We start from the raw sequence: 16,327 nt of genomic DNA, 5'->3' as shown, positions 1-16,327 counted from the left end.
GGATGCTGAGAACTAAGGGGGCTATCCACGTGCGGGGACAGAGGGTATATGGGGAAATCTCTATGGTTTCCTCTCAATTAGGAAACTTCTCTAAAAATCTATCATTAAAAAAAAAAGAAATCTCACACTTATTAGCAGTTACTTCTTACTGTCTCCAGCCTCAGCCCCTGGCAAACCACTAATCTACCTCTACTTCTATGGATTCGCCCATTCTGGGATCACACAATATGGGGCCTTTTGCGTCTAACTTCTTTCACTTAGCATAATGTCTTCAAGTTTTGCCCATGTTGTAGCATACATCAGTAAGTCATTCTTTATGGCTGAATAATATTCCACTGTATGGACATACTTGTTTATCTATTCATTAGGTGATGAACACTGGGTTGTTTCCACCCTTTTGGCTTTGAGGGATACTGGTGCTATGGACACCCATGTGAAAGTTTCTATATGAACATATGCTTTCAGTTTTCTTGGGTACACTCCTGGGAGTGGAATCACTCAGTCAGTCATACACTAACTCTATGTTTAACTTTTTGAGGAACTACCAGTTTTCCACAGAGTCTACACAATTTCACATTCCTACTTTGAATTGAAGTTTCCAATTTTTCCACATCCTTACCAATACCTGTTATTTTCCTTTTTTTTTTCTTTTTATAGCCATCCTAGTGGGTATAAAGTGGTATACTGTGAGTCTGATTTGCATTTCCTTGATGACTAACGAGTTGAGCATCTTTTTTTTTAACTTTTTCAAATATTTATTTACTTTTGACAGAGAGAGAGAGAGAGAGACAGAGCATGAGCATCAGAAGGGCAGAGAGAGAAAGTGAGACACAGAATCCGAAGCAGGCTCCAGGCTCTGAGCTGTCAGCACAGAGCCTGATGTGGGGCTCGAACTCACGAACCGTGAGATCATGACCTGAGCCGAAGTTGGTTGCTCAACCGACTGAGCCTCCCAGGTGCCCCACTGAGCATCTTTTTTTATACTTATTGGCCATTTATATTTCTCTGGATAAATGTTTTTGAAATCCTCTGGTTGTTTTTAATTAAATGATTTCTCTTTTGTTTTGAGTTATAATGATTCTTTATATAATCTGGACGTTAGACCTTTACTGAACATATGACTTGCAAATATTTTCTCACATTCTATGGGCTGTCTTTTCACTTTCTTGATAGTGTCTACTGATGTCAAACATTCTTAAGTTTGACGAAGTCCAATTTACCTATTTTTTTCTTTGGCTGCTTATGCTTTTGTTGTCATAAATCCAAGTTTATAAAAATATGCTCCCAAGTTTTCCTCAAGAATTTTATACTTTCCAGCTTGGAGCCTGGAGCCTGCTTCAGATTCTGTGTCTCCCTCTCTCTCTGCCCCTCCCCTACTAGCACTGTCTCTCTGTGTCTCTCTCAAAAATAAATAACAACGTTAAAAAGTTTTCAAAGAATTTTATAGTTTCAGCTCTTATATTAGGTTGTTGATTCACACTGAGTTGATTTTTGTATGTGGTGTGAGGCAGGGCTCCAACTTTGCTCTTTTGCATGTGGATATTCAGTTTTGCAAGCATTATTATTTGTTTAAAATTTTTTAAAGTTTATTCGTTTTTTGAGAGAGAGAGAGACAGAATGTGAGCAGGGGAGGGGAGAGAGAGAGGGAGACACAGAATCCAAAGTAGGTTTCCAGGCTCCGAGCTGTCAGCACAGAGCCCAGCGTGGGGCTCGAAGTCAAGAACCACGAGATCATGACCTCAGCCGAAGTTGGACGCTCAACTGACTGAACCACCCAGGTGCCCCATAGTTCTGCAAGCATTATGGGTTGAAAAGACTATTCTTTCTCCATCGAATGATCTTGGCACCTTTGTCAAAAATCAGTTGACCGTAGATGTATGGGTTTATTTCTGAGCCCTCAATTCTATTCCATTAGTCTATATGTCTACACTTATGCTGCTATCACAATGTTTTCATTACTGTAGCTTTAGAGTAAGTTTTAAAATCAGGAAGTAAAAATACCTTAGCTGTTCTTTTTCAAGGTTGTTTTGGCCATTCTGAGTCCCTTGCATTTTCATATGAATTTTAGAATCAGCTTGTCTATTTCTCCAGTAAAGGCAATTGGGATTTTGATAAAGATCTGATTGAATCTATAATCTATTTGGGAAGTATTGCCATGTTACCAATATTAGATCTTTTAATCCATAAACATTGGGTATCTTTCCATTTACTTAGGTTTTCTTTAATTTCTTTCACTTATGTTTTCCCATTTTCAGTGCACAAGCCTGTACATCTTTTGTTAAACCTATTCCGAAGTATTTTATTCTTTTTGAAATGATTGCAGCTGGAACCATTTTCTTTTTTTTTTAAAATTAATTAATTAGCGTTTTTGAGAGACAGAGAGAGAGACAGAGAGAGAGAGAAAGATAGAGACAGCAAGCCAGGGAGGGCCAAGAGAGAGGGAGAGAGAGAATTCCAAACGGGCTCTGTGCTGTCAGTGCAGAACCCGATGTGGGGCTTAAACTCACCAACCATGGGATCATGACCTGAGCCGAAATCAAGAGTCAGACATTTAACTGATTGAGCCGCCCAGGAGCCTCTTAAGATTTTCTATACACAAATTCATGTCCTCTGTGAATGGAGATAGTTCACTTCTTTCCTATCTGGATTTCTTTTCCACTTGCATTACCTTGGCTAGAATCTCCACTACAACATTCAGTAGGAATGGGGAGACTGAACATCCTGTCTGTTCCTGATCTTAAGGAAAGGCTTTCAGTCTTCCACCATTAGGCATGATATTAGCTGTGGGTTTTTCATACATGGTCTTCATCAGGTTGAGGAAGTTTCTTTTTACTAGCTTGTTGAATGTTTTTCTATGAGAGGATTTTGGACTTTGTCAGATGCCTGCTCTGTATCTACTGAGGCAATCACGTGGATTCCCTCCCCCTTTATTCTATTAATATGTATGTATTGCACTGATTTTCATACATTAAATCAAATTTTCCTTCCTGGGATAAATCACATTTGGGGATGGTATACACTCCTTTTTATATGGGGCTGGATTCAGTTGGCTAGAATTCTATTGAGACTTTTACATCTGTATTCATAAGGGGCATTGGTTATAATTTTCCTGTGGTATCTTTACCTAGTTTTGGTTTCAGGGTACAGATTACTTTACGGTTTTCATTTAAGATTTGGCATGGTTTAAATGTACATGGTAGTTTACTTGTGCTTCTTGCAACAATGTAAAAGTTATCTATCTACCTATCTATCTATCTGCCTATCTATTCATTTCTACATTTCAATGTATCTACTTCTCTTCCCACCTTAAGGCCTAATACTTGTGCAGTTTATTTGTTGAGGATTAGAGCTGTGGTTTTTGTTCTCACAACTAGGAAGCTACTATGACAATGAGAATGTGGCCACGTGGTTTCCTATAACTGCCGTGTGGTTACCTTACAGAGAAAGTCTTCCTTCCTTCCTGAACCTCACCCTTCATTACCACCCTCTTCAAATATCGCCTTCTTCCTGAACTTCCTCACAAAAGATCTCTCTCTCCTCCAAGCTCCCACAGCCCTTATTTTTGAGACATTCATTGGGGCAGGTGTATGCACATTTTTGTGGTAGGTTTTTGCTACAGATTTTTGTGTGTTTTTTTCCTTCCTGAGAGAGTTCTGACTCTTTCTTCTACTTTCGTTATTTCGCGAATAGTACCAAATAAGTAACTTGGTCCTTAGTTCACACTTAACATACGTCGTTTTTTTTTTTTTTAATTTTTTTTTTCAACGTTTATTTGTTTTTGAGACAGGGAGAGACAGAGCATGAACAGGGGAGGGGCAGAGAGAGAGGGAGACACAGAATCTGAAACAGGCTGCAGGCCCTGAGCGGTCAGCACAGAGCCTGACGCGGGGCTCGAACTCACAGGCCGTGAGATCATGACCTGAGCCGAAGTCGGACGCTTAACCGACCAAGCCACCCAGGCGCCCAACATACGTCGTGTTAATAATTTTTAACATTCATCCTTGATATAGTAGCCATGAATTCCATGAGATTTATAGAATGACTACATTTATAATGCCACTGTCTTTAAGCTCAAGAAGCATGAATAAGAATTATGAATTTTAATATATGCCAAGTATTTCTACCTAGTCAACAATTATATAAATAAATTCAAAGCATCCAAAATGGATTTTTTCATTGAAACATATTGCATCATTTAACAAAATGACACGATGAGAATTACAACCTGGGAAAAATAAATTATGTAATAGGTAGTTACTTAGAAAAAATTTGCAAAGCAAAACTATGCACTTTCTCCCTTACAGTGACTTGCTTTTCCAAGAATAAATATAAGTACCTGGTGTCAGCAGTATGACCGAGGTGACAATCAAGGAGCAGATGACCAGAATCACAAGGAGCGCAATCGCTATTCCCTTCCAATTTCTTTGTGGAGGATTACTCCCCACCAGCTCCTGAAAACAACAACAGAAAAGAGAAATCCAGTGAGTGAAAACATGAAATCAACCTAATAAATACACTCCATTTAAATCAAGAACCGAGACACAAAACAGCGAATGAGGCACATCCTCATCCCTGAAGTTATGATTAGTTCTTTTTTCCACCCTTCTGCTTCCTGCTCTCATCCCTGTACCTCGGCAAAACCTTATCTCAAGAATGAATGTGGTATTCTACTACATTTACAGCATTTCTGTGAACTTAATGTCTCTCCACCAAGCACACTAGGTCCTGCAGCACACAGGAACTGGGGCACATCTCTGCACTCTAGCCAACCTACTAACCCCCATTGAGTCAAACCCAATACGATTAGCACTCCAGCTCCAACTCCTCTCTCATTTTCCTTTTCGTTTACATCCACACGGTTACCAGATTCAAATATTTATTTAGCACCTACTGCGTGCCACATTTAATTAAACTCTACACACTGCTCACTATCATGAGCCTTTTCTTCCTTCTATAGAATCTCATACAAGGCTTCAAGATTCCCCAGGTCTCTTCACTGGGTAACTCACTTATACCTATTCTAGATTTTAGTCCCTCCAGGGAACCATGTTTGCACTGTAGCAGGGTTCGGACAGGAGGAAGAATCGGGAGACATTGCTAAAGTGTGCTAAAGGTTAGACAGATCTAGGAAATTAACCAGGCATATTGGCTGCTGAGACCAAGCTTTCAGTTGCTTTCAAATCAGGATGGTCATGTAATTTACATTCCAAGTAGAGATCCTTTGAAAGACAAAGGGGTTAATATCTATAATTAATAAATATAAGAGTTTATATTGATAATTATCATTAATTATACAAGAGCACCTGAACCTCCCCAGGACAAATAAAGACGTATGGCCACACTGCAAATGATCTACTGCTCTTTCCGCCCATACACAGATCACAAAATCTTCTTTCTTATAAAGGTCCCCATGATTATAACTCATATTAATGCCAGGTCAAGATGAAGTAGAATAAAGATGGTCTCAAAAAGTAGAGAACACAATACCCGAATACAGCTTCCTCCAAAACTGAAAGTTCATTAGAATGTAGCACATTTTTACAAGTTGAAATAAAGGTAATACCAAATGTAGGATGGCAAATAATTAATTACTTGGAATGCAAATATTCAATTTTGGCCCTATAGGTTATCAAATTAAGAAAAATTATGAGGGCCATTATGGTCTTAGCAAGAAAGAGTTTTATAGTTGTTTAGAAATTTCTACCAATCTTATTTGCTATCTAGAACCGATCTATTAAGTAGTGGCTTTTTAGCACTTAAAAATGATGAAAAGTTGTACTGAGTTGCTCTCATTTCTTATTGGATAGGTTTTCTATGTGAGAAAATCAGTAGCCAATAACAAAGACAACACATAATTATGTGAAAAGCATAAATCTTGAAGCAGTACTATTCATTCTACCAATGTAGCGCACATAATCTCTCGCACACCCTTGAACACTGCTCAGATTTCCATTTTTTTAAATTTTGTTTTGCATTTATTTATTTATTTTTGAGAGACAGAGAGAGAGAGAGAGTACAAGTGGGGGATGGGCAGAGACAGAAGGAACAAAGAATCTGAAGCTGGCTCCAGGCTCTGAGCTGTCAGCACAGAGCCCAACGCAGGGCTTGAACTCATGAACTGCGAAATCATGATCTGAGCCGAAGTCGCACGCTCAACCGACTGAGCCACCCAGGTGCCCCGAACACTGCTCAGATTTCTTGAACCCTGCTCAGATGAAATCCCAGGGTAATCATCAAACCAGAATACTAGAATAGTCAAGACCAAATCTTATTCAAGATCCAGAATGACAAAATGTTATTGTCTTCATGAGGTCAGATAATTGATCTCTTTCAAATCTTGTTTTTAATACTACTCCAGAATTCTAAAATCTGTTTTAAACACATCTATTAGATGCACTGGTCAAAGTTCATAGGCAGAAAGAAGACTAAGACTTTTGCTTTGTGTCAATTTCTTGACCAGCTAGTAGTGTAGCAGAAGTGCACTTGAACCCATGTTGCAGTGACAGAAGCCCTTCTGGGACTCAGTGGGCCCCTTCCTAGCCCAAACGCATCCCCAATGGGATATCCAGGTCTAGGCTAGATGGGGTCATAGATGAAATAGAGAGTGTCTGCCAAGATGGCCAGAGGATGGAAATGTTTGCAAAACATGTCACGTGAAGTAGGCTTGAAAGAATGTTCAGTCTCAAAAGCCAAATACCTAGAGTCTTCACTGGAACTGTCACATGCAAGAGAGAGGAGACTTATTCTGTATAGCTCTGGAAGGTAGAAATTGTTTCAGTACAATTTCAAAATTCCCAAGCACTAATATTGCCTAACAACAGAATGGGCGGCTTTATCAAGAAGTGAACAAGATGGTGAACACCTAACAGGGATCCTGGAGGTCCACTCCCCCAGAAAGGAAGGTGGAAATAAATGGTCTTAAAAATGCCCAATACAGTAAAAGTCCTATGAACACACATAGGATGGAAAAGAAAGATGCAAAGCTGTGAAGTTGCTCCTCTGGGTGGAAAATGAATGGAAGTCAAGAGACTTCTGGAAAGGGGCAAAGGCTCTGCTTCCTGCATGTTCACCGGACGAAGAAAATATTTTTCACAGAAAACCAACTTAGTATACATTATTGAATGGGAGAATGGACAGTAGATAACCAAACAGGCATTGACAGCAAAGCTCACTCAAGTGAAATGATTCTGGATCACTACATCATTTCTTAAAGACAGGTGCACCATATTGCCTTCCAGGCAGCATTCTTACACGCTGAAAAAAAGCAGAGAAATTTTACCCACAGGAAAGGAGACATTCTTTATTAAATTCCATTTTCATTTGCCAAATCTCGCTTTTCACAGTACAGTAACTTTTTTTAACTTACATAAAAAATACTGTAACAATAATAATAATAGGAAACAAATTAAGGAGGAAACAAATCATGAATAATCTTGCTAATCCAAGAGAATAGAAATGTTCATTTTCCCCATTTTCCTTTCTAGTCATGGTCTATGTGCACATTTAATTTCTACTTGGGTGTAACCAGAATATAGAGACAGTTTTTGAGTTAGAATGCAGATTAATATGCGCTTCCCTGAACGTCTCATTTAGCCCCCCAGATTCAACTGACTTCCTCATCTTAACTTGCAGGAGCTGACTTATTGAAAATTTGAGTAGAGCTGACCCTGCTTCCCATGAAGGACAAGAGAAGTTAATAAATTATCCCCTGAAATGTTAAGCTTCAGTAGTGTATTTCTCAGCAGAATTATATATTTTTGCCTAGAATGGTGAAAATGAGACTATAATACATTCCCTGTTCTGCTTGTTATCACCACATGCATATCTCAGAGATCCAGTAAAATGGAAGAGCATATTAACAATTAACCATTTGGTGTAACAAGGTGAACAAAGTTTCTATCAGTCCATCCATCCATCCATCCATCCATCCATCCATCCATCCGTCTACCCATCCATCCATCTGTCCATATGTCCATCAATCCATCCATCCACCCACCCACCCATCCTTCTATCCATCCATCTACCCACCTACCCATCCATCCGTCCATCCACGCACCCATCCATCCATCTCTCCATCCATCCACCCACCCATCTATCCATCCATCTACCCACCTACCCATCCATCCATCCAGCCAGCCAGCCAGCCAGCCACCTACCCATCCATCCATCCGTCCATCTGTCCATCCATCAATCCATCCATCCATCCATCCATCCATCCATCCATCCATCCATCCCATCCGTCTGTCCATTCATCCATCCATCCACCCACCCATCCATCCATCCATCCGTCCATCCACCCATCCACCCATCCATCCATCCCATCCGTCTGTCCATTCATCCATCCATTGCTGAGACCAGCTCCAGCAACCAGGGGTTCCTGAAGGAAGAACGGCGTCGGTGAAAATAAAATAAAACTAAAATAAAAAACTGGGAAATAAAAAACTAAAATAAACTAAAACTAAAATAAAAATGGATACAGACAACAGCAGTGTGTTGAACTGGCCGATTTATTGTAGTAAACGTGGCATTATATATGCTAGTGATTTCCTTGTAGCATACGTCATCTATGTTTTTCTAACATTATCTAATTTTGAAAATGTTCCTATGTATAAACGACCTTTAAGAAATAATATGGTGATTTTCCCCTAACTTTCCCACATACCCTTTGATTATAGATTAATTTCTTACATTATTCCATTATGCATCTGCATTTATCTATAATCTACAAAGCATTTGATTTGCTGTTCTCGTGAAAGGCCCTCCATTTCTCAATATCTCAAATGGAACAGTTACAGGGACATGACCTCCTAACCACATGAGGCCAGAAGAACAATGTGTTTGCCTCAGTCTGAGGTGTCAGAAAGGGCTGAAAAGGCCTTAGAAACCCATGCCTCATACATTCTCAGAGAGACAATGCACCTAGGAACCAATGAACCATTCTGTAGCTTAACCAACTAGGTTCAGTCATCATCTGGAATGCCTCCCGGGGGCCAGGTGGGCCTAGGGGTTGAAGTCACCTGTGCCCAGAGATACACTCCTTAGTTGCCGGAGTGGGGCTTTCAAATCCATATGTCTCTCCTATACAGGCCCTCTTTGCTGGCAAAGGTATGAGGCCATCCTTCCTGTAAGTAGAGGAGTCTCCATAGGGGATGGCAAGGGCTAAACGTAAGGCCGCACAATTTCTTGCGGAACCTTATTTTATTCCCTAATGGTTCTTTTCCCAGGGGGCCTGCCGAGGGCAATTCCCCAACAGACAATACCCGAGGTACTTTTAAGGCCAAATTACCTAAAAGCAGGAGTACAAGAAGCTTCACTGTCGGCAGGCCGCCCTGCAGTCACCAATCCGTCCACAGCCCGGGCTTTGCCACTCAGGCTGGGATAGCTCGGCTTCCAGCAATCCATCCACCCACCCACCCATCCATCCATCTGTCCATCCACCCACCCACCCATCCATCCATCTGTCCATCCACCCACCCACCCATCCATCCATTCGTCCATCCACCCACCCATCCATCCACCCACCCACCCACCCACCCCATCCATTTGTCCATCCATCTATCCGTCCATCCATCCATCCATCTGCCCATCCATCCACCCACCCACCCACCCACCCCATCCATCTATCTGTCCATCCATCCATCTGCCCATCCATCCATCCGTCCATCCAACACATGTTTACCCAGGTCTTACTCTGCCATCCCTGCCCTGAGAATGTTGGGCACAGCAGTGAACAAAAGAGACTACACTGTCATCAACCCAGCAAGCTGAATGGCTTTCATTTTTCCGTATTTCCTCTCTTGTTCTCTAGTGCAGGGATGAGGCACAAACAATGAACACATAAACCCAGTAAGAGAAGAAAAAAGCAGGATAAGGGAGTTGGAGGGAGAGTGCCTTGTAAGCTGTTTGTATATAAGGTCGTCAGAGAGATTTCCTAATAAAGTGACATTTGAACAGAAACTCCAAGAAGTGCAGCTGGGAGGAAGGAAGGACATCAGGCTGTTATGGGCTGAGCTGCGTCCCTCCTAAATTCACATGTGGAACCTCTCCCCCCCCCCCCCCCCAGTGTGATGGTATGTGGACAGAGAGCCTCTGGGAGGCAAGGAGGGTTACATGAGGTCAGCAGGGTGCAGCCCTCAGGACAGGATTAGTGTCCTTATAAGAAGAGATACCAGAGAGCTTGCCTTCTCTCCCTGTACCCATTTGCGAAGAAAGACCATGTGAAGACACAGCAGGAAGGCGCCGTGAAAGGCCTAAAGAGAAAGGCCTCGTAAGACACTACAGCACCTTGAGCTTGGGTGTCCAGTCTCCAGAGCCATGAGACACAAATCTCTGTTGTTCAGCTGCACATCTCTGACATTTTGGGAAGCCATGCCTAGTTTCCCAGGCAGAGTTCATCATTCTTCCATCTGGACACAACCGTGACTCTTCGTAAACGCTCTTCGGTAACATTACTGCACTATTCAATGATGTATTTAATTCCCGTGCCATCACCAGGCAGCAAGCTACTTAAGCTTGCCTTGCCTTGCCTTGGTGTGCTCGTGTTCCCGCATTGCCTTGGTGTGCTCGCGTTCCCGATGCCTGGTATAGAACGTGGGACGCCACAGCGTTCCAGGACTGTGTGCTGAATGAAAGAACGGATGCCCGAATGCCTTTAGAGGAAGTAACTTTATTATTTGCTGGCACCTCTGGCAGAAAAGCTATTGTCGATTGATGTGGAAAGCAAGGCATTAATACAAGCCCAGCTCCACTGACGATGCCATAAATAGCAGTCGGTCTTAACAGACGTAATGCAAACTGACATCTAGAGTTGGCAATTGCCTTGTCCCTAGTGATATAATTGGTGCTCGCATTTGTTCTTAACTCAGGCAAAAAGAAAACAAACAAACCCAACCAAATGAACGAGAAATAAACTCAACCTTTTCCTGGGTTGTTTGGTTTTTCTTAAATATACAATTCATGGTTTCAGAACGTTATTATCTTCATAATCTGTGATTCGAGTTTGATATTTTACGTGCCAGTTGTACCACGAAATGGGAGATGTACAGATTAAGATAATAATTGAAGACCCACCGTGTTCTGTGGATGGATTAAGCTGGGCCACCTGAGCCACCAGGCCCCGCCCATCTGTGTCCACACCTGACCCACCTTATCTTGTCCTGAGCTCCCCCTCTCCCACCGCATTCCCCTCGCTGACTTTATCACACCCCATGCCTCATGATAAGGAGCAGAGATTCACATGAAGACGCTGAGGTGATCCTTTAGAAGTTAGAGAAACTGAAAGCTGCCCGGGTGGAAAAAAAGCAACGAAGGGGTGGAAGACAAAGGGAATCCAGGGCGTGAGTGTTGGGACTACACGCAAATGTGTGTGGCGGCGTACTATAATTTATGCAATGTATAGACACGTAAGGTTTTGCCTTACTATCTATTGCCAATCACTACCAGATGATGCTTCCGTGCCACTTGATTGACAAATGGGGGAAGAACCCAAAAGCACGCCAAATTTCCAATACTGTATGAAGAAAGGAAACGCAGAGGAATCACACCCCTTTTGGCCGCTTCCCCCAAAGACGGCAAAGCGGCATTTTATCTTCCATTGGGTGCCCGGAGGAGGGTGAGCCGGGTTGCAGCCACCTCACTCTGCGACAAAGCACACATCCCCACGTGGCAAACACCCACCTTGAATGTTTCAGGTGGACCTTGCGGCATGTTTGTTTTCTACAACGTAGGTACGGCCACACACAGCTGGTGAGACAGAAGGAGCCCCCCTTCCGGGCGAAGTGGGGGGAGAAGACGGTTTCTGCCACACACTAAGGTCTCTCCCTAAAGGAGCCCCGTGACCGTGGGAGATCAGCGTGGGAAGCTGCGGGCGCGGGAGCAACCAGGGTGGTCGCAGGAGAGCAGGGACTGCAGGGACAGTGGAGGTCCGGGCCCTGCCAGCCTTGCTGGGGACAGCTGGCAACCGTGCACTTTATTTCCCTTTGCTAAAGGCGGAGGGGTCGACCAGATGGCCCACTCACTAGGGAGGAAGGAAGCGAATTCAATTATTTTTCTCACAATAGTCCGTCTTTGAGCCAATCAATCTCCTCTTCACCCAGGCAGCTTTCCGAAGTATATTAAGAAGAGAAGACGGTTTCCAGCTCCCAAAACTGAAAAAGGCCTTCCTTGGGATATAACTAGATCCACGTTTAGGTAACTGATGGTTTAAAATGTTTCCAGAGGATACACACGAAGCAGCAGCTCATCGGACTTCGCGGTGTCGGCCAGAGTCGAAGACGCCAGCCAGCGTCTGAGGGGGCAGAGCAGAGCTCCCTGTCCAGCAAAGCTCCCTGGATCCTGAGCAGGGACAGTCCTCCTGCTCCCTGAGACACTCCCCTCCTCTGGGACTGCTGTGCGGTGTCTCCTAAGTCCTCGTGATGCTTTTCCTAGTTGTGAGTGTAAGAGGTGGCTGAGGGCTGTGGCCACAGGGTACTGATTGATGCTGACTCCCTGTCAGTGACTCTGCTCTTGACTGCAGGGCTGGGGCGGGCTGAGCAGCCATTTCGGAAAGACAGGAGCAACCAAGGCTGTGGGGGGCGAGGGGGGAGGTGCTGGTGGTGACAGATGGACTCTTACCCTTCAAAAACTTCTACTGATTTCACTAATTAGAAATTAAATCTGCTTGACAGGCCCCACTGCTGAGGTCGGGCAGTTAATTAAGAATCGCCATTATCTTACGGGAAAGGAGATGGTACCCCCCCCCCCCCAATTGTGCCACACGCACTCTCGGGTGCCCCCCCCCCTTGCCTTTAACACCCCTCCTGCTCACACCGCCTCCTCCGTGTCTCACAACTCAGGTTCTCTGGGGCTGTCCACCAACCATTCTGTATTTGCCTCATGGACCTATCTGGAATCCGCTCTCCTGGCCTCCTCTGAATTTGGAAGCCTCTGAGGTTGACTATTTTGCATAACGTGACTCTGTGCGACCGCCTGAGGGCACGGCGCTTGGCCGCCCGTCACTGAGGCAGCTGTCAGCCCTGTACCTGCGGTTCAGCAAGACTGTGTGCACAGAGCCAGCTCCCACTCCATTAGCCCTTCTGGGAAATCAAAACAAAGCGAAGCAGGCAAATTATTGACTGTAATTATATATCTTCTAAAATTTCTTCATTATTTTTTCTACTTTAAATTCCACGCCAGGGCTCCCATTATTTTAGGCTTTTCAGTTTAATTGGCTGTGTTTAATCGCTTCTTTATGAAACTGACTCGAAATGTAAGTTATTCTTACCTTCGGAGCTCAGTCTACCTCGGACCTATTTTGATGTAACGTTTTAAAGGTGTCGTGTTGCATAAATCACCAAAAGCAACGGCCCTGTGACCTGATCACAGTCAGAAGAGATCTCACACGGTATCGTGCCCAGAGAAGTCCCTCTCAGGGAGAATACTGGATGTGAGTTGCAGAATTTAAAATTGAGCATCTGTATCTTTCCATGTTGCTGCGAGGGAGAACGTCTTACGATCTTCTTCAGATAACGGCCGACTTTGCACAGACTCCCCGAAACCCACAGGCAGTTTTGAGACCGATTGGTCTACACTGGGCAGCATTTTGGCAAGCTCGACTTCCCAGTGTCAAAAATCCCCTCAGGCTCTCAATAAATATTAAGTATCTAACAAGCCTCTGAGGCAAGAGCTACCAGCAATTTAATGGCGGCAACAAAAATAATCTGAGCTCAGTTTTTCCAAAGGGCTTGCCCCCCTGTTACAATCTTCCAGCACTGCACAGAAGCCTTTTTGAAAAGGGCCTTGGTCGAAATGATCGCCACTGCCCTCCGCCTCCACCCATGGGGGCCAGAGCCGCGTTTCTGCACCGCGAGCCCTCCTCTCTCCTCCTCCACCACGGGGGTGGCCCAGCCTGGGTCAGAAGTCCACTCGAGGGTTTCAGGTGGGAGATCCAACTCTTCGGACTTATTCTTGCTGGCTGTCACGAAACATGAGATCAGATGAGCGTAGGGGGAGCTCCCATTTCTGCGTGGGATATGGATTCAGAAGGAAATAGAGCAGGTTTATGAGAAGTAGGAATGGGAGAGGTGGAGAAGCAGAGACAAGAGACACATAAAGGGGGTCCCTACTGGTTTTCCATTTCTTTTTTTTTTAATGTTTACTTATTTTAGAGAGAGCACGAGTGGAGGAGGGGCAGAGAGAGAAGGAGACACAGACTGTGAAGCAGGCTCCAGGTTCCGAGCCATCAGCACAGAGCCCGACGCGGGGCTCAAAGTCACAAATCGCGAGATCATGACCTGAAGTCGGATGCTTAACCGACCGAGCCACCCAGGCGCCCCTGGTTTTCCATTTCTTGACTTAATTTTCCTCCTGAGGCATGAATGAATTTTTCCCTTACATTAAACAAGACATTTCTATTTCTTTAGGAGATATTTTATCTAGTTTGAGTCCTTCTCTAAAACTTGGGAACAAGAAGCTGAACACGCGGCATGCGGCGATGCCTGGTCTGGCGGTGCAAACTCCTGCCAGTGTCCGTTTCCAAGAAGGCACTCGTGCTCACTAATGAAGTCACACGCTCCAGGCTCCAGGGTCTGTGGCACATTCTGGCCAGACCTCCACTCAAAACCCAGGTGAAGGTGAAGATTGTAACTACTCACTGGGTTTATAATTTCAAAATCATCAATTTACTAATTTGACATGTGATTTTATTTGAAAAGCTCCGTTCTTCCACTACTATAGTTATCTTTACAGCAAAATCCTGAGTGAAATATAGCGATGACCTCAAGCGATCCTCAAGGATCTACGCCTGTCACCATATATCAGCAGTGGAGTGCAGCCCCCTCTGTGACAGGAGGGGGCTAGTTCAAGATGCTAGAGCAAATGGTAGCCAAGACAGTTGGTACAACATCATGTTCATGAGAGTCTTGAAGAGGCAGTCGCTATTTTAGGTATCAAATTACTCAAAAACAAAGCTCCAGTATTTTTTAAGTTTTTAAAAAAATTTTTTTTAAAGTTTTAATTTTTTAATGTTTATCTTTGAGAGAGAGGCAGAGTGTGAGTGGGGGAGGAGCAGAGAGAGAGGGAAACACAGAATCCAAAGCAGGCTCCAGGCTCCGAGCTGTCAGCACAGAGCCTGACTGACGTAGGGCTCGAACCCATGAACCGGGAGATCATGAGCTGAGCTGAAGCCGGACGCTTAACCGACTGAGTAACCCAGGCGCCCCTAAGGTTTTTTGTTTTGTTTTTTGTTTTTTTTTAAGTTTACTTATTTATTTTGGGAGACAGAGAACACAAGGAGGGGAGGGGCAGAGAGAAGAAAGAATACCAAGCAGACTCCGTGCCATCAGAGCCCAGTGTGGGGTTTGAACTCACAAACCGTGAGATCGTGACCTGAACGGAGATCAAGAGTCAGATGCTTAACTGACTGAGCCATCCAGGCACCCCAAAGCTCTAGTGTTTTTAAACTACAGCTGGCCTAGAATCGGATATATTCAGCAGGTCCGTATTTACCAGCTCTTTTTGCCATCAAAAACGGCATCATCGCAGAGTGCAGTCTCATGGAAAGACATAGAGCATCAGTGAAGGTATTAGCCACAGAAACGTAACCGATTAGCAGTCTCTATTGCATCTGCAAGTTTCATCCCTCTGACGTGTAACCTAACACACGTACAGGTTCTGAAGTTGGGGATGCAGACATTTTGCGGGAAGTCTTTACGTTGCCACTATGCCACGCAGCGGAACGTTTCACGTCAATAGAAAAACATCCATCCGCACACGTGCACAGCACGACCGAACCTCACAGATACGATTGTAAGTGTCAGACACCCGAAGAATATATCATGATTTATTTCATCCATGTAAAACTGATGGCCCTGGGTTGTAGAGAGCAGCAAACGCAGGGCCAAAAAAACCCAAAAAACCAAACAAAAAAACAAACCAAAAAAACTGAACGCGGGGCCAAACCACACTGTCAGTACAGGGTTCACGCTGAAGTCTGAGAAGATGAACGACAAAGGAATCTCCGTCAAATGCAGCATGCTGCAGCGCTTAGGGGAGGGGGGTGCCAAACGGAAGGCAGAGAGAGGCAAGGTGCAGGGCAGTACGCCCTCTCTCCACCCAGAGAGAGGTTACGGGGCTGTTCCAGGTTACAGGCTTACACGTTATGGAGTTTCTGCGTCGTACTATTTCACAGTGGCAAATGACCATGTGGGGTGCACGGTAACCGCGGCGGCAGGCGCGGGCCAGGAGTGAAGGAAAGGGCTATTTCCCCCGCACTCACTCCAGCAGGAGGGAGAGACGTCAGGCCACCGGAGTGCCACCCTGGGATGAGCTCTGTGCCCAGCCAATCGGGGTG

General features: G+C 44.3%; 1 protein-coding gene across 6 annotated transcripts in view; it reads right to left on the bottom strand.

The window, feature by feature from the left end:
* DPP6 (dipeptidyl peptidase like 6) overlaps window positions 1–16,327 on the bottom strand; it is a 949,991-nt gene that overhangs the window by 365,833 nt on the left and 567,831 nt on the right. For all 6 annotated transcript variants that reach the window (XM_045053301.1, XM_045053300.1, XM_045053302.1 and 3 more), the window contains exon 2: window positions 4,337–4,451. In XM_045053301.1, coding sequence (XP_044909236.1) covers window positions 4,337–4,451 — 115 coding nt within the window. The remainder of the gene's footprint in view (window positions 1–4,336; window positions 4,452–16,327) is intronic.

Source organism: Felis catus, chromosome A2, assembly GCF_018350175.1.
Source record: "Felis catus isolate Fca126 chromosome A2, F.catus_Fca126_mat1.0, whole genome shotgun sequence".
NCBI lineage: Eukaryota > Metazoa > Chordata > Mammalia > Carnivora > Felidae > Felis > Felis catus.
This window is presented reverse-complemented; position numbering and strand designations above follow the sequence as displayed.